This window comes from Meleagris gallopavo, chromosome 3 (assembly GCF_905368555.1).
Source record: "Meleagris gallopavo chromosome 3, MGAL_WU_HG_1.1, whole genome shotgun sequence".
NCBI classification, from domain to species: domain Eukaryota; kingdom Metazoa; phylum Chordata; class Aves; order Galliformes; family Phasianidae; genus Meleagris; species Meleagris gallopavo.
Window position 1 is genome coordinate 1140866 of NC_139406.1, and position 19251 is coordinate 1160116.

The 19251-nt window shown below is 36.3% G+C and overlaps 1 protein-coding gene across 2 annotated transcripts in view; it reads right to left on the reverse strand.

Annotated features, from left to right (window-relative positions):
• The window catches only part of CUL1 (cullin 1), a 47150-nt gene that overhangs the window by 24163 nt on the left and 3736 nt on the right, over positions 1–19251 (reverse strand). The window contains exons 1-5 of one of the 2 annotated variants that reach the window (XM_085220016.1): positions 16494–16648; positions 11816–12108; positions 2441–2615; positions 1241–1408; positions 125–175 (exon numbers count right to left, since the gene is read on the reverse strand). In XM_085220016.1, coding sequence (XP_085076142.1) covers positions 125–175; positions 1241–1408; positions 2441–2615; positions 11816–11955 — 534 coding nt within the window. In that variant the 5' untranslated portion in view covers positions 11956–12108; positions 16494–16648. Of the gene's footprint in view, positions 1–124; positions 176–1240; positions 1409–2440; positions 2616–11815; positions 12109–16493; positions 16649–19251 lie in introns of those variants that run through there. The other variant, XM_085220015.1, reaches the window with a different exon arrangement.

The following is a 19251-nucleotide window of genomic DNA, read 5'->3' on the forward strand; positions in this document are numbered from 1 at the left end:
AAATATCTATTTTTATACCTATACCTATATTTTTTAGGGCTTTTTCTGCACCCCAAATTCTCCCTGGAACAGTTATAAAATTAATCCTCTAAAATAATGCTACAATTATATAATCTATATGTACCTGCTTATTTAATGGCCTGAATAAGCAGTCTCTCCAGGTCACCAAGGCAAGCTGAAAGTAAGGGAAGGGAGATGAAAAATGGAATAAAAAAGTACTTATACACACATGCATGCACATATACACACAGTAACTTCTAAGGAAAGCTGATACAGTATGCAAAACACTCCAAATTTTTATGATTAAGTTGTGGTGCACTTATTTATCATTCAATAAAACAGATTTACTACAAAATCACCATCTATTTTGTTACTAATTCCTCCTATGGGGTTCCTTTTTCTGACTGAGAGTGATCTCCCACCAACTCTGAAAAATAATGAACTTTGCCACTTTGACAATAGACAGCTTTTTCTATTGAGAATATTCACGCTGGCACAATCCCTTAGCATGGGACTAGTGAAAGGAAGAACAACTGACAGGCGGTTAAATAAGGATAAAAACTGATATTCTATCCAACACCAAATTATTTTAGTGAAGCAATAAAATAACATCTCTTTCCTAGCGCATCACCAGCAAGGACAATCCTTATCCTTTATGTTTTCCTTTTTTTTTTTTTCTTTTTTTTTTTTCTTTTTTTAATTAAATTAATTTACATTTGGGGAAAAAAAAAATTATCAATATCAAATCAATTTTCCAGCCTGTTACTGCAGTCAACACTGGGCTTGTGTCCTAGCAGCTTGGATGCTAGAGATCTGAAGTGTGTGCTGAAGCAAACAGAAAAGAACTGCAGATCGTTCCTTGTTCTCTATTTGAAGCACTTGACTGAATTGTAAGTGGAAAAATGAGTCCACACAGATGCACTCATTTAACAGTACATACAGCAAGTATTCAAGTCAGCTTGTGACAATCTAATATTGGTAGTCTCTGTGGGTACAAAGGGGATTGAACATCTCATGAAACATTTACAAATATTCTGAGTTGGTGGGGGAGAAGGGAAGGGTGTTCTAAGAGGACACTGAAAGGAGTCAAACTTCTTTCAGCAAACTGTATAATGATGCCCACTTTAAAACTTCTGTGAACTTCCTACAAACACTAAATTTCCAGGAGCAATGGTAATACAAATATAACAAATGCCAGCAGACAGAAGGAGCAAATCACTCACTTCCAAAAGTGACCTACCGAATAAATTTCATATATTCCTTTACGACCTTCATCACACTCACGACGAACCCAGTGTCGATTGAGGTAGGCACATATCCCATTGAGTACTTTGCTTGAAAACCTATAATCTTCCCACTGTTGAGTGTAGAATTTCAACACACTTTCATCCATCAAATCCTCACCATCCTAAAAAAAAAAAGTTCGCCAGTAGTGCAGGGTAATCTTAAAGTGCTAAAGACATGTACAGGTGTACAATATATCTACATTAAGCAATAATTTATAAGGAACAATAAGGGTTAATGAATATATTCTTGCAATAATGAAACACAAAACAAAAATGGGTCTTCCTAAACAAAGAAAAAATAGATAAATAAAAATAACACACAGAAAATCACCCACAAAAGAAAAGCAAAGGCAAAACTGCAGGAGACTCTACTTCCTACAAGAGAGCAAGACAGATCTGTACTGGAAACAGACAGCTAGACTGATGAGCGTGATCTGTAAAATGTACCAAGACAAAATATTCAAAAAAATAACCTCTTCACCCATTCCTACTGCTTCTACTTGGGTGGCTGAAACAAATGAGTGTAGATGTATAAGGTCTTCTATAGAAATTTGTCAGGTAATAAATGGAAACAGTTTGAATGATCATGGCAATAGAACAGGAATGCATCCCGGATAAAACTGGGAGCCAACTTTCTGTCTTATAATTGATTTACACAGCTGACTCCAATAATTCTTTTATTGTTGCTCAAAATTAAAATCCTAGAAGTTAAAACCTTAATATTGAACACCTCAAAAATAACTAGAAATTGCTCTCTGCTTTGTAAAAGCAGCCTTATTAGTAGTTCGCAAATTAGTGTCTAACATCAGACATTTTCAACATTACAGGCAACCATCCCCTCAGGATTACTAACGTGCTAGTTAACTGATTAGAAAGTCTGGCTATAGTTGTTCAAGTTACAAGACAGCTTCAGTTGGCATTAGATTTTACTTCAACAACACACATACACAACTCCTTTGCAGGATTAGGAAAAAAAAGCTCATGCCAAGGTAGATCCTACAATACCTTCTAATGGTTAACAGAATAACAGAGATAAAACAAATTTAAGTTAATTCAATTTACCTGTGATGACTGCATACAGTTCTAATTTTGCAGGTATGAGTTTTCTCCTCAACTCGGCCCATCTTACTACAAATACCAATCCACTATCTTACCTTGAGGAGATTCGTCAAGTAGTTCTTCAGGAATTCTTTTAGCCGTTTGTACAATTCCAAACCCACAAACTGAGCACCTCCAGGTGTTTGACCTTTTTTTGATTTAGAAGGAGGTACTCCAGCTCCTCGTGCTTGATTAGACTGGTGTACACTAGTACAGTAGTTATAAACATGACTAACAAGGAAGTTAAGGAATATCTGTGTGAGTATAAGCTATTAAGAATACAATTTAAAAAAAGTTAATTTCAAGAAGCTGTTTTCATATGGTCATAAATGACCTAACCATAATACATTACAAGACACATTAACCAATGGAAAACAAAAACAAAGCTAGAAAAAAATAATTTTAAGCAGAATTACCTGTAGCAGAATGTGCAGAACACTGCAGAGTTCATAGCAAATACTGAATAAAACACTGAATTTGCATAATGCTCTACTTAACAAGACCACCAGGAAAACAAAGCAGTACAGTTTGTTAACATTATTCCAAAGTAGTAAGTGGAAATCACATTGTTTGAAACACTTCATGCAAGTAAGCAAAGTGGAAGAAGCTGCACTCCACAAAAAAAGGAGACTAACACTGAAATTCAACTGGATACGGACTTGGATGCCACAAGAAGTTACTCTGATGACTCACTCAATAAATTATTAGCCAACAATAACAAAGCTGCTAAGCAGTTACACTTCTGTTGAAGTCTGAGGGCAGCTGTCTCTGTGACATCCCTTGTCAGAATAACACTGTAGTAAGTAATCTAGAAGGTCTACAGTTTTAACTTCTGTTTTAACTAACAAGCCAGGCTTTAACCACTAGACAGGCTTTGCCTGTAGTATGTCACACATTAGGAAATTAGTATAGTACTATAGTATAGTATTGCTGAGATTTGATCTTTCCCTTCTGAAAGACTAGCACAGTAAAATGGAAGACATCCGCACCGTTAAAAAAAAACAAACAAGAAAACGAGAAACCTACAATATAAGATGCATTACAGTCATTGTAAGCAACAGACTTGTTTCTAATTTTTAAATAGTAAAACTTAAGCAGAAAAATCTCAGTAAACATCCACTTCTATGCAATTTCCTTTAAAAAAATAGAAAAGAGAATTTTAAACTGAGTTTTCCACTTACAAGTGCACTCTGCATTCTAGGGAAAGAGGTTTGTAGTCTTTTTTGACAAACTTGAAAGGAAAAGTCTGCTAAACTTTCTAAACAAGTGATTTATTTCAGCTCCTAGCTACTTGTTTGTTCAACTTCCCTGGCACTGCCACTACTTTTACCATCTACGCTTCTGTTTCAGAATTCCCCACTGAAGAGAGTAATGTTATACAGTACAATTTTTTCTCTGGATATAAAACTCACTCTTCTCACAAAGAAGAAAAGCAGGGCTTATCTCACTGCTTAACTTCAAAATACGTAAGGTGCTCTGAATTGTATATGGGAAGACCCTTTACAGTGACACAAGGAATTTAGGGCTTTAGGGCTTTGATTCATAAACACCCAGCTGGGAATCTTGCCTCCTCCTTCCCCTAGATCTCCTAAACCAAGCGGCTTTGAGCAAGCCTAAGAATAAAATGACAGTGGGTAATTCTTACAGGTTTGGTAAATACTGCCTGATTAAAATACTTTCTGCTCTTCTCTAACAATAATCCCAACAGCCTTCAGAAAAACAAACAAAAAAAATACAAGAACTGAAGACACAAAACCTTTTTCCAACTCTATACACTTTGCTGTTTACAATCAAAACTTCTTGTAAACACTGAGATAGACTTAGTCTTTTATCCATTTCCATCCAAAGCAATCCCAGAACTGCAGGAAAAAAGAAAGTATCAGTAGAGGCCATCTTTATTCACTATTCCAGCTTGAGTCTTGCTAATCAAAGTGTCCAAAATAACACTTTCCAAGTGCTCTACTTTAGTTGTTCTGCACGTTATGTTGGATTGCTTGTATAAAATGCAGAACTCTGAATATTACACATAAAAGACTGCTCTCTCACACTTTCTTACCCCAGATTTACATTCTTACCAGCTAAACCTAACGACTGACAGAAAGACTCTCAGAGATGTCCACCCCTGCCTTTTGGCAGAGCTTTAGCATAGGGCTGCTATGTGTTCACTGAGCTGAGTATGTGCACTGCCTTGTGCTTGCTCTATCCTGTGCAAAGGAGCTCAGGAGAAACCTTATCACTCCCTACAACTACCAGAAAGGACGTTTTAGCAAACGGGGTCAGCCTCTTGTCCTGTCACTAGTTACCTCAGAAAAGAGGAAATGGCCTCAAGTTGTGCCAGGGGAGGTTCAGGTATGATATTTGGAAAAATTTCTTCTCAGAAGGAGCGGTGGAGTATTGGAACACACTGCCCAGAGAGGTGGTGGAGTCACCATCCCTGGAGGTTTTTAAGAAAATGCAGATGTTGAACTGAGTGACATAGTCGAAAGGTCACAGACATGGGTCCTTCTGACCTTCTGCTTGCAGCAAAGTACCTGTTAGGAAATATTTCTGTGGATATTTTCACGTAGTGATTCTCACATTGTAACAAGGAGAGAAGTTAATTTACCAGTGGCCTGCACTATAGTGAAATTGCACTCCTCCTCAGGCTTCTGGCTGCTAACTTCAAGCTTACACTGGCAAACAAGCAAAGCACCTACAGGATGAACAGATTAATCTCTAACTTCCACCTCACTCTTATGGTGAAAGATTAGATCTACTTATCTAAATTAAAATTTGAGGTGGGAAGATCAAAATGAAGCTTAATTTATACAGCACCGTGTGAATTAAGATGAAAAATCTTTCAGAACTTTATTTTTCCCTAAAGCTCTTTAAAATGTGACACAAGAAGCACCCAGAGACAAAAACTAGTTTTACCACCCTCAGTACAACATACACTGCTTTTGGCAATCCTTACTTTAAAAAGAGCAGGTCAAAAGAACAGTGTTTCCCACAACACTATTCCATAATGAATTTATGGCCCTGTACATCATCGTTCCATTGAAGGAAAACATCTTGACATAACAATGCACCGAGAGCTTCACCTCATCTTTGCTACCTGCTTTTTCAGTAGTACAGGAGTTCACACACACCACCATCACTTTGGGCTGGCGAAGTGACTGCGATTACATTAGCCATTTTCCTTTCCCCACATCACTTGCTGAACAGTTCTAAACTTTCGTCAGCATGGAAAGTGAAACGCACTCAGCAGCACTGCAAACACACCACCAAAACAGAAGCTTGAGAGTGCCATGGCCACCTCTAAACTAACTTCTGCCCCAGAAAAATGCTAAAACACTCCACGCAGGAATTTTTTCCTGAAGAAGCAGGTGCAAGGAGAAATTATAGGAGACAAGTACCAGTTCTGTAAAAACACAACAGGAAAACACCTGGACTTTGTACAGATGGTACAGATAACTCAGTTCCACGAGTTCCTAATTTTAAGTAAACTCAGAAGCTCCATTTGCCTTAAAATGGATTCCCCTTTAAGTGGGGCAGCTGGGTCCCCACAGCTTTTCCATATTGCTGTGAAAAATTAGCATAGCCGCGATAAGTCTTCTTGAGGAACAGATAAATAAAAAATAAAAGGAACTGAAGAGAAAGTAGAAATAGTACAGTACAAAGCTATACAGCAGACAAAAATTACAATAAGGCTTTCAAAAAGGAGGAAGTATGCAACAACAACAAAGCCAAACAACTTCCTAATCAGTTTCTATTGCTGCTTCTAATCTCTTTCATATAAAAATCAATTTTAAGCATAAGTTTGCTATTTTGATTATAATCAACAGCAGCAGTTAGCTATGTGCTGAGTACTCTGTCATTTCAAGGGTACGTCAGGGTAGAATAGATTCAGATTTGGCTACACTCGTCAAAAATTGAATATTTGTTAATTATTCCAAAGCTATGCAAGAATAATGTAAATATAGGAACTTATTGAAACCTTTGACCAAAATATTGTTTCCTATACTCGTAAACCTCCAACAGAAGCAATACAAGTTACTTTTTAAATAGGGAAGTATTTCACATATTTTCTTCAGAAAGATTAAAGTAATTTCAACACAGATGCATCCAACTTTATAACACAACCTCATGTATATCTAAAGTTTCTAAGAGAAGTAGACACATCTACATGACTTAAACTGCTTATTAATCAGATTAAAAAAATTCTGTAAATTTCTGAAATCATGGGGTTGCCAAGATCACATTGCTTTCCAAAATAAGTGCTTTCAACTTGAACTTCAACCTTCTGTGGAGTTGCAATGGAAAAACAAAACAAGGTACCACAAAATAACCAAAGAAAAAACTCACAAAAATAAACACAAAACCAGAAGAGTTAATTCTTTTCAGGGAGCTGTCAGCAAGAGTCTCTTTCTACATGTCTTAAGTTCATTCAGTTACACAAATTTACAGATACCCTACAGAGTTTAAGCAAACCAAAAGGAGGAAGAAAAAGAATCATACATTTCAGTCTTTGTACGACACACTACTGCTTTGTTAAGCCATTCCCATTTTAGTCAGGGAAGGACCGAGGCAGAAAATGAAAGGACCTGCTACAGAATCAGTCATGCATTTACTATGAGAATTCAGGCATAAGACTCTGATACGTTAATGTATGCCTGAGATACTTCCAGCAAAACCTATTTGAAGACTAGCAGGTAACATTTTGTTTCCCTCTGCATGGTATGAGCTCAAGAGAACAGCAGAGAAATACTTAAGTGCAAGGAAAAAAAGGCATTTTCAAACAAATACATATATAAAGTCTACAGTGTTTACTTGAACATGCAAGAACATAACTGAGGCTGTTTTTAAGCTTAAATTTCCTGAATTGACAGAAGTCTGTTTTCTACAGAATATTTTTGGTTACTATAGAAGCAAGTAGAATAGGAAGCAATCAGCATAGAGAAGAAAATTAAAGGAACTGATCACACCAGTATAAACATATTCTGCACTTCTTTCAACCCAAAGCAGCAGTTTTCACAAGAATACCAAAGATCATGTGATTATATCTACATTTCTGCACAAGTAGTAGTAGGTCCTTCAAAAAGCATAAATATATACCATTACTTCTATCTTCACATTCCACACAAGATTAACCGGTAGAAATGCTAACATAAACACTGTATTGAATTTAAATAGGATTAATAGTAGACAGCTGAGGTTGCTTTGATATATCCAGAGTAACCTCCAATCATTTAATATTAAAATGAAAGAATGGCTTTAAATGAAGGAATCTCAAAAGGAACACTTTCTGAGATTTAAGAACTGCATGCCCTAGCAAGCTGGTATCTTCTTCTATGCAGAAAGAGTAACAGCCTGTTCAGAGGAAAAAAAAACATACTGTACTGCCTAGTAATATCAGATCCATGTGATCAGTACTTCTGCTTATTAAAAACCTTACTAAAGACAGGATTTCTAGTGAAAGCCCCTAGGACAAGGATTCCAATGGAAGCAATTACAGAGACCTTGGCAAATAGTCGCCAAGGGAATAACATGATGCTGCTTGGGCAGAATGTTTAACTGGTACTGACTATCCACGGGTAAGAACACGTTGAATGTATTTAGGTATTCTATTTTATGAACGGGGAGGTTATCCTAAGTCATCTGGCATTTTTAAAATGTTAATACAATATACCATTATTTAAGGTTTTTCTTTTTGCTAACATCTGAGATGAAATAACTACCTCAAAAGACATATCACAATAACCTTTTTTGATATGCTTACTTATATTTTATATACTTACAATTACTTACATTTAATGCAATGAATAATCAATAACCTATGCTGCAATTCTAGAAATATAGTTAATCTTCTTTACTATTTACCTTTCCTGGATGAAGTTGATGCTTGCCAGGTAATTCTACTCTTGCTTATAACACAGCCTAAGACATTATTGCTGCAGGAGTTACTGGGCTGTTCAGTACTAGAAATAGTCTAATTATCTGGGCAAGAGACAGAAAAGCACCCCAATAAAGCACTTCATTTCAATGGGGGAGGGCCAGGGGGAACACCGTCATCTTCAAGAGCAAGCAGCATTTTAAAGGAATTTTCTTTCTAAATGGAAACTGTACATTCTCAACAGGAAATAAAGAACATGCACAAGAATGTAATTACAGTACAATTCATCCGAAGTTTGTAAGCAATGGTGAACAGATAGGACTGCTGAGGTGCTCTGGCATAGCAAAAGAGAACCACATGAATATGTGCAGTACTAAGAAACATTTGGTAATAGTCTGATCTGACAAAAAAAATCACCTTGAAATCAAAAGCACAAATTAATCTAGATTAGTAAGATTAGGGATGAGGATCTTTTGAACTACCATTAGAAACAAGATTTCTTAGTTCATCTCTCCAGAATTCTCAAATCTAGAAAGCCTTTGGAATAATCCCTGTATTACTTCCACTAGAAAAAAAAAAAGAGAAAAATACCATCTTAAATACAAGCTCTGACCCATACTCAGAGATTGAATTCAGTGTTTCACACAGGAGATTCTCTAAATAAAGAGAATAGACAAGAAATTGGACCTGCATCCTAACAGTCTGAGCTACTCAACTCCTTCTAAGATGCATTTGAAAAAAAAAAAAAAAAAAAAAAGCACTACAAAACTTGCACATCTCATTTCAATTCTGGCCCAAAATTTAAATACCTGACAGACGTAAGGGCAGTTGTGCTTACGTGGTTATTCCCGTTGTGAATTAAAGAGATCAAACACATTATTTCAGAAGCAATATCTTGTCCAAATAAATAAATAAATAAAAATAAAACAAATAAATAAAAGAAAACACAACACAAGCAGACAAAAAAAGGATGAAGAAACGACCACACTGTCCACTTCACAAAATTTCCAAAGTTGGTGTTGCATGATCTGGCATTTTTTTTAAAAACAGAACAGAATTGATCTTCAGACATTACAGCTGCAGCTGAAACAAATCTGCTTTGCTTTTCAATCCAAGCTTTTTCATAGTTAGAGTCTCCTAAAAATAAGTGTACCAATCTACCAGAGTCACTGAACAAACATTTCATACATGGCATTTAAAAGGGCAGGAACCTTTAAAGCACCATTTTGGACATATGCACTTGATACAGAATATAAACTCCATTCTTACCATCACAGCTGTTTTAAAGCTCAGCCTAAGCAGAGCCAAATATTCTGAAGTACCACATCACTAAATTAATCCACAAATAGAAGTCAACCACCAGAATTACGCACTAAACAAATTCACTTACAAAAGAAGCAAAACTTTAAACTTTTCAGGCCCAGCCTCTCTTGCTGCTTCTCTTGAAGCAGCAGCAAGAAGGAAATGAGAAGTTAATGTGCAACATACCCCTTTTTCATCCCATGAACATTTGGGAATATCAGGTAGAGAAGAAAACGGCAAACGTAGTAAGAATAACAGTATAGTAAGTATGTAGGTCAGTCCGAAAGTAATGCCTCATTTGCTTCCATGGAAACTACAAGAGCATAATAACGCTATTTGATAGAGCGCATTTCAGCTACAAAACACTACTTTTCAACATAATCATCACCGTTAACTATGCACTTTCACCAGCTATGAACAGCAGTCTGCATGGCAGGCTCCTAAAAATTCCCACTGTCACCACTGCTGAAATGTACCACCCACCAACTCACTGCACATCCACTGCACAGACTCCATTACTGTTCAGCAAGAGTCCACCAATGTCAATGGATGCCAGTTTTCCTATGGGGAAGAATTCTATGACACCTTTGCTTCGTACACACTTTCCAGTCAGATGCCATCCTGTCAAATTGCTCCTCCAACTGCCATTTGCCACATAGCAACAAAATACAATGGAATATCATCAGGAAGTTTCAACCTCTACTGCCATACTAGGACATGCCACTGATACTGTGGGCCACTATAATAAAATAGGAGGCATTCCAACATTCCAGTATGTATGAAACTTTTCAGACCTCTGTAGATTTCTTTCACTTGGTCAAGAACTACTACCACCACTACTATATACTACCACTACTAGCAGCACAAAGAATCAGTCACCTGAAGTCTTAGAAAAGTTCTGATCTAAACCAAATGATATACCATCTTCCCATCTCTACTCAAGAAGTAATCTAGATGCTCAGACTGTTCAAGGTTTTTTTTCTTCCTTAGGAGCACAGTCAGCAGGTACAGATAAGATTTTGTAACCATTCTGATCGTGTAGTCACATGCACAGAAGACCAACTTCTGTCTTCTTACAAAGCTCAAAGAATCACAGATCCAATTACCTTATAGCCTCAAAGCTTGTCTTTCCAAATAAATTAATAGTGACTAAAACTTGATGTGCAATTCCAAATATGTATCAGAAAACGTGGTTTTATGTATCAGAATAATAATCTATACAAAAAAAAACTCAAAAAATAAGAAAAGTATCAGAGTTGCTTGAAGGAAGAGAGGAAATATATTCCTCTCTATACAATTATTGTTTCTTTAATCATAGCTGTCTACATGCTTGGCTATACTACAGTCTTTTTAAGGAGCACTTACTCTGCTATATAATAGGTTTGTAAAGCAAACATTGATCAACAGATGCAAAACAGGTCTGGTGAGAAGTTTTATCTTACTGTGGTTCCTCAACAAATCCATTTATATACTTCTTCCTGAATAGGTCAAAAAAGTAGGTTTATTCAGTTTCCAAGCAAAGTTTGGAAGTTAAACACTGAAGCTGTAATACAAAAAGAGGCACAATTCTCCTTAAAATTAATGATTTTGCACATTACACTGACACTTTACACATTACCTGACAGAAACAAGTTGCTTGAAATCTTCCAAACAGTAGCTTAGCAAACACTAAGCTATATACACTATAGCAAACACTAAGCATATAGCAACAATTCCCAACATGGGAGATGATGGAAAATTTCAACAGTTCTTCGATTCAAGCCAGAAATTCAAGATAAATCCATTGTGCACATCCTCACGCTAGCTGGAAAGTTATCAAATCAACTCAGAATAAAGTACTATTCTGAGGTTAAGAAAGGAAAAATTTTCAAGGTACCTGGACATGACTGCAAATAAGACCCACACCATAATGACAAAAACTAACATAAAAAGGGAGCAATTTTTTTCTGTTTCTTTCACTGTATTGATGACTCAAAATTAGACCTATTAATAGAATCACTTTAAATATCTTTCTGTCAAAGATGATCATAATCAGATCTGAAACTCAGACGTATGCATCATTACAGTTTTCCAGACAACAGATTGTTTCCGCTTATTTGCCAGACAAATTAAACAGAAAAGGCTAATCTTCAAAATAAAAATATATTCTTAGAAGTGACTAAGTCAAATACAAAGCAATTTTGAGTTTAAATATATTAAAAAAAACACTATCTTATACTAACAATGAAAGTATTAATTGGCTTAGACAGTAGGATACGTGTAGAGTTCCATATATCTGGATTTTGCCATGCTTTGTCTGGTGTAAACCTGTTGAATTCCAGCTCTTAGGTCGTCCCATATCTGGTCAAGACCAATTTGTTTAAGTCCATGTGGGTTCTGACTCCTATTAGATGACATTTTTTATTTCCTGTAAGGTCTTCCAGTGCAGCAGCCTGAGATCTAGTTATTCCTCCATCAGAATCACAAGTAAAGTAACATTCTACACTCAGTTGCAGTAACTCAGCAAGAGATTCTTTATATGCAAGCAGCAATGTTTCCCAGGAAGATAATCTGCATGAGAAAAAAAGAAAAAAGTATGTATTATAAAACATTCCACTAGAGGAAAGGAGAAAATTAATGGTATAATTCACACAGATAAGAAATCCATTATGAGATCTGAAATAGAAGAAACAAAGAATAAAACATGACTATTAGTGTCCAGATCTGTCCAAAGTCTGAACGTACCTCTATCGGCGTTGCTGACAAGAAAAACCTAATGCTAATAAGAAAACGAAGCAACTGTTCCAAGTAGCAGATAGCATCCTACTAAGAAGTGTTTCCTTTCTATACAACAAGGAAACCCTAGTGCTTCACATCAGCTCAATGTTTAGCTATAGCTTATGGTTTTAACAAACATCACGATGGTTATCTAAGACAACCAGAAGATATTAAATATCGTTATTTTTCCTCTTTTATCACTAAACCTTTCCAGATTTGAGGTTCTATCACAAGTAATCTTAAAATCCAAGGTATTTTAGGAAGAATTTTTATCTGGCAAATGCATGCCTACGTGAATTTCTATGTTAAGCAAATGAACATCACTTTCCTGATGTGCTTGCATGAGCAAGAGAACATGCACTCAATAGTAGGAAGAAAACTAACTGAGTACATAAAATAAAGACTTGCTTTTATAGAAGTCCTCCAGTATCGCAATTAGAATTAGCAGTGCAGAATTAGGAGATTCCCCGATGTGTCAAAGCAGTTAACGTGGTAAAAAAAAAAAAAAATTAACAAGTAACCAAGTTGTAATAAATAAGGATCAACTGGCATTACAGACCATTCGCTGTGAAACATTATTACAATTTGTTATGCTTCTATAGAGAAAGAAAGTGCCTTATGATAATGGAGCCTGCACCTGCCAAGGATCACACGCAATGTTTCGTAACTTCAAAGATAAGGTTTATCAGGCCTTGGTATACCTTATTATTTGTTTTCATCTCTTTGCAGTAGAATACAAAGATGTTCTTCCAGGGTCTAAAATTTTACATCTGTTCTTTGTCACAGCCACTTCTAGACTACTGCACACTCCACTTGAGATTTCACACTGTTTTCAAGGGTCAATATTACATTATACCCTCCCTGTATGACCTCCTTGCAAATTACAGGTGGGGAAGGGCTGGAAAGGGATGACAACATTTAGGTTTTTCAATCAATGAATCCAGCCTTTCCACAGTAAGGCAGAAACTAACAAACCTCATAGGCCTTTACTATCTGTCATCTCTAAGCATTCAAACCTCAAATTTCAAAGTAAAAGCAAACAAACAAACAACATTTAGAAGTATTTCCATTACGTCAATCTGTGCAACAAGTATGTCTCATTTCAATCTGATTCTAAAGCTAATTTTTCTTTTGCACAAGCAACAGTTACTTGGAAGATTGGGGGGGAAGGGGGGAAAACAGGAACAAAAGCAATATATAACCTATAAAACGTACATAACACTTAACTTTGCTGCTTTATGTTTCTACAGTTATGGCAAACTAACTACCAAAGACACACTGGAACAATGCACCATGCTAAACTGTAAAGCAAATCATACCTTATCTCATATATACATATTTAATGCCCTAAACAAGTGTGCTAGAGAACTAATAATGAAGGATTTTCACAGCTTTGCGACGAAAGCCAGGAAGTTCAAAGGTACAAGAGCAGCTATTCAGCTCTTTTTGAGGCCACAGTTTGAAGTGCACGTTGCACACCCACAAGCTTGGACTACAGCCCCAGTAGTCCTACAATCCTACTGCGCTGTAAGAGGAAGCAAGCAAATTAATTTCATCTCTAGAATCCAAGATAATCAACTTTTAAATTCTGGTACTACTTGAACTCTCCACATAAGCAAAAAATGACAGTTATGAACCTATATACTATTCTATCAGTACCTGTAAAAAGTAACTGACCATTTACTTATCTGTAAAAAGTAAACAGCCTAGAATTCGAACATAGTTTAGTGAAAATAAATAATACATCTGTATTTGTCCCAACTCCTACAAAATACTTAGTCAATGTATAAAAGTTCACAACAGAAGACCAATCCCTTAGTTCACTAAGAGAAGGTGCTACAACCATTACAACAACCCTCTCAATGATGCCATTCTGTCACACTGCCCTGCCGCTGCCAAAATACAACGGAACGTTGTCAGGAAGTTTCATCCTCTACTGCCATACCACCAAAATAAGCTGCTAGATGTTGTGGGCCAACATAATAAAACAGGAGGCATTACTTTCACGGCAGTTCTTGCACTTCTCCCAAAACTTCAGAACAGAGTGATGTGTTACTCCCTCTCCTTTCCATTACTCAGAGTGGAACACAGCTCATATGCAAAGCATCAGATCTCACTTGAAAACAGCATCTTGAGTTTTACTGACCTTTTAATAACAAGCTAAATTTCTTTTAGCTATCCTTTATGAGAAAAATAATGTGCACTCTGGATAGGTTCTATAAAAAGTTAATTTTCAGGAATCATATAAAAAGCACACTGAAATCTGCCTGATTTACAGCGTCTCAAATCATGTGTTGGAATTACTACTTTATTTTGATGTCCCAACACAACTTCTGCCTTCACAGTTATACAGCCCATGCACTGTTCTCTCATAACCATTTATTTCTAGACTATAGTTTTAAAGACAGTTTACTTCTGTAACTGTATAAATAATTACAGATTGAATTTGAAGCTGCTAGCTTCTTAACCCACTAAGAACTTGCAGGCTTTTTCCAACTGATCAAGATCCCAGTGTGTTTTGTTTTTGTTGGGTTTAGATGCGGGAGATTTTTTTCTATTGTTGTTATTGTTCTTGATCTTATTTCCTCCCACTCTCCTGTATTTCAGCAAGTCTGATCAAGAATTTCAACAGATGCTCTTGTACGCAGCAAACAGCAACTCTCAAAGAGGCTATCAGCAGTTTGGTTCCCAGTCTCATAACCAATAAGTCTACTTACCCTTCGTATATCCCCACTTACCAAATACAGGCAGTTCTATAGATATAAACCAGTCTAAGACTCCTCAAGTCATGCAGAAACACACCTTTAGAAAAGGCATGTCAATGAAAAAAAGAGAGCCAAGAACAACATACCTTCTTCCACTGCCAGCTAATCCATAAGATGCAATTTACAACATTGAACAGTTACAAGTATTAGCTTGGGCAGGAAGGAGGACAACTTAAAAATTATCTTTCACTTTTTACTTCTATATCTTTAAAATTTACATAAACTGCTTCTAGGAATATTTTTTTTTGCAAGATTTTTTGTTTAGCTTCTCAAATCTCACAAATCCTAAAGGATACAGCCTCCACTCTAGCACATTTATTTCTGAAGGGGTAGAAAGAGGCAGGAGAAATAATTCTATTTTGCCCCTGTAATCACTTGCACTAATCATTTATGACTTCTAAGACATTTTCTATAATCATGTGCCTCCAAATTAATTATTATCACCTAAGTTTAAGTGAGGTTATCATTATGAACTCAAAACTCCACCATAACATAGCTTAGTTGAGATATGGTCCATTACACAACATTTTATAGCACTGAGGTTTCTGTCCAGAAGTATTTTAGGTCACTAAACTGTATAGCCAGTTTACTCATGTAAGATGACCTAATCCTTACAGCAAGACTAGAAGCAAACAAGCAAGCACATACTTCACACAGTACAAACAGGTAACTAATCAAAACCTAGAGAATCTGCCTACAGTAGACATTTATTTCCACCATGTTCCAACAAAATCAATCTACAACTACTGTTTTATAAAAAAGGTTATTCCAAAATTCGCAACAAATTATATCAATACTAGAAGAGAAATATTTTTTTTCCCCTTTTCAACTCTAGCAAAGATATTTAAGAAATTATGCAAGTTACAACATTTAGTTTTTCTGTATTATTATTACATACTAATGAGCTACACGTAGTGTGGAAATCTTTAGTTCATCTTTTTTTTCAGGAGTTAAATTCAGTCCATCTCATTAAAAAAAAAAGAGAGCACAAGTGAGTATGCTTAATTTGACAGTACTTCAATACCAAGCTATGCTCATGTGGTGTACAGTTTGAACAGTTACTAGTTTACCTTAATGAGCTTTAAAACTTCAGTTGTCTTCTTCCACCTTCTTTCTGTGAGTTACTACACCGACAGACAGTATCTAAAGCTCTACAAGGAGCACACTTCTACCTTCATTTATGTACCAATGACTAAGTTGCCAACTGGAAAAACAAAAGTTATTCCTCACAGATAGAGAGATATAAAAATACAGATGAATTTAAATATTTAAGCAAAACAAGGAAGTAACGGGAAATTGCAGTCTTCACATGTTCTTAAGTTATGCATAACTGTGTTCACTAAAAGCCTTTTAACTGACATTGTTTTAACTTGCATGCCTAATTTCAAGGATTTTTCCAAAAGATGACAGTACCTGAGAGCATAAAGAAAGTTTCAGTGTGCTGCTTTTTTACTTCTCTCTGCTTATTCTTTTACTGATTCTCAACGCTGTTCCACGCTTCTTGTTTTCAGCTTTACCTGTATCTTTCTTGAGCAAACAGTTCCTGCAGCTAATGACAAGAATCTCAGTATGCAATGCAACAGCTAATGCAAAATGAAAAGTGCTTCTCATAAACAAAAGCTAAGTCTAGACAAGGTAAATTTTCGTGGTACATCTAGACAGTCTTCTCCACTGGAAGCTGAAATAAACTTTTGTAAATACTAATGATCTACTAAGAAAAGTTTCATAGTAGTCTTACTGTATTGACGTTAACTTTGTAAATAAGAGACCACATCCCTAACACAAGTATCCTTAAGTGAACATGTCTTCTCTAATTTGAAGTCTCACATCTTTTTGTGTTGCAAACAAGATGCAGGGTGTTTTATCATTGTTTTTTCATTTGTTTTAAACTGAGTTTGCAGTGATAAGCCTTATAGTTTCTTAAAATACTGATTGTTTTCAGCTCTTGCATCATGGAAAAATGAAGGCAGCTGACATGAAGAAAAACAATACTGAGTGCAGAGAATCAAGTCAAGATATGAGCACGTTGAAGAGGAGTAAGAAAGGCTTTGACAAAAAAGATGATCCTCAGAAACAGTTTATCTGTACTCCTGCTCTGTGACTTAAAATACAAATGGATACAATCTGAATTAAAAAAAAAAAAAAAAAACACATGCCTGGGTGGACAACATGGACCAAGGTGCATTTACTGAATTAGCAAGGAAGGTGGAGCTGATGAAAATGAGGGAGAGCCAGTTGTGAAAGCACAATGGCAGATACATGATATGCCAAACAGAAGGCAGAACAATGTACCTTGCTTTCCTTAAAAAGCAAGTTCAGCAGTAGTAAAAGCAGGGAATCATACTGCATTTGATTTAGCAAGAATAAACACAGAACGCTCTGGAAACTGAAATATCCTGAGCTGGCTTAGAGACCCTACTTATCCTGTAAGATCGATTCTTACACAGAAAAAAACTTTTAAAAGCCCTTACCAGTTTACCCGTTTACCAATTTAGTAGAACACTGATCCTACAGATCTACACCAAGAAAATTTTGGTCTGGTTTTACAGTTCACTTCAGTCACAGTAACACAGAATCATTAAGGCTGGAAAAGACCTCTAAGACCATCTAGTCCAACTGTCCACCTACCAGCAACGTTGCCCAATAAGCTGTGTTCCTTAGTACCACGTTCCTTAGAACCACATCCACACGTGTTCTGAAGAGCTCCAGAGAGTCAGGCACCCAAACTCTTTCCTGGATAGCCCATTCCAGTGCCTGACCAGACCGTTAGAGATGATGTTTTTCCTAATACCCAATCTGAACCTCCCCTGGCACAACTTAGTCATTACATGTTGTACTGTTGCCAGTTAGGCGGGAGAAGATGCTGACCCTCATTTCACTACAACCTCCTTTCAGGTAGTACTCTCTACAACTAAGATCTCCCCTCATTCTCTTTTTCTCCAGACTAAACAATCCCAGTTCCTTCAGCTCCTCTCTCGTAAGGCTTATGTTCCAGACCCTTCACCAGCTTTGCTGCCCTTCTCTGAGCATACTCCAGGGCCTCAATGTCTTTCTTGTAGCGAGGGGCCCAAAAATGAACACAGTACACAAGATGTGACCTCACCAGAGCTGCACACAGGAAGATGATCACCTCCCTGCTCCTGCTGGCTGTGTTTGAACATTGAAGACAATTCTCTAAGTGTCAGCACAAATCACTCTGCATCATAGTACCATTCAGTGCACCAACACATACAAATTCATACTGACCTGTTAAACATAAAAAGCAATTTTCACTTGTAAAAATGTTTGCACTGAAAGTTTCTACATTGCTCTTGGAGACTGGTGATTCTTATCCCTAAGTAGTACTAATGTTTACAAGTGTCAGTCAGTCCTGACTAGAATCTCCTCGCAGCAGTATACTAATTTCACAGCATCTTCCATCTTGGTACTTCTGCAAGAAAACAGCCTCATTAAAGTCTAAATAAGGATTCACACATGATTTTTTTCTGGCTCAACTAAGATATCTAAACTCTGAAAGCACAATCTTACAGCAAAGAATTTATACTGCACAAAAAGAGATTCGTGTAAATTCAGCTAAATTTCAGCTTGTTTTTAATCACTTTTAATCTCCAATAGCTGCAAGAGGCAAGACTGTTACAAAAGTGAAACATCATAACATCTGAAGTGAAGCAAAAGTTAAAACCGATGCACATCTCTAACAGCCACACCTAAACCTTTATTATCCCACACCGTTAAGTCTTAAAGCTAAGCCTGCACCTAATGAAATCAATTTTAATCAATTTACTTAAGCATATTTGTCTTTGCATTTCACTTCTCCTACTAGCACACCCACAAAGGCATGTTTTCAGAGATAGCAAAATTTTGATAATAAATGTAGACAGTAAAAGAACAGACTGCTTTCTTAAGAAAATGCAAGTTTTTCAATAAATGTTTTAAATTGTATAGTGAAGTTTCTTCCTTGACTACCCATAACATTTGCTCATGGTATTACTATCATGAAAAGCAAGACAAAGAAAAGCACCCAATAAAAATGGCTTAGTATAATCCTTCACCCCTCCACCTCTGTCCTCCCCAATTAAGTCCTCCAAACTTTAGATAAACTTTTCAGATTTTTTATTTTTAGACAAAATTCCAAAGTCTACAATGCTGTGACGCTGGATGAAATGAAGAA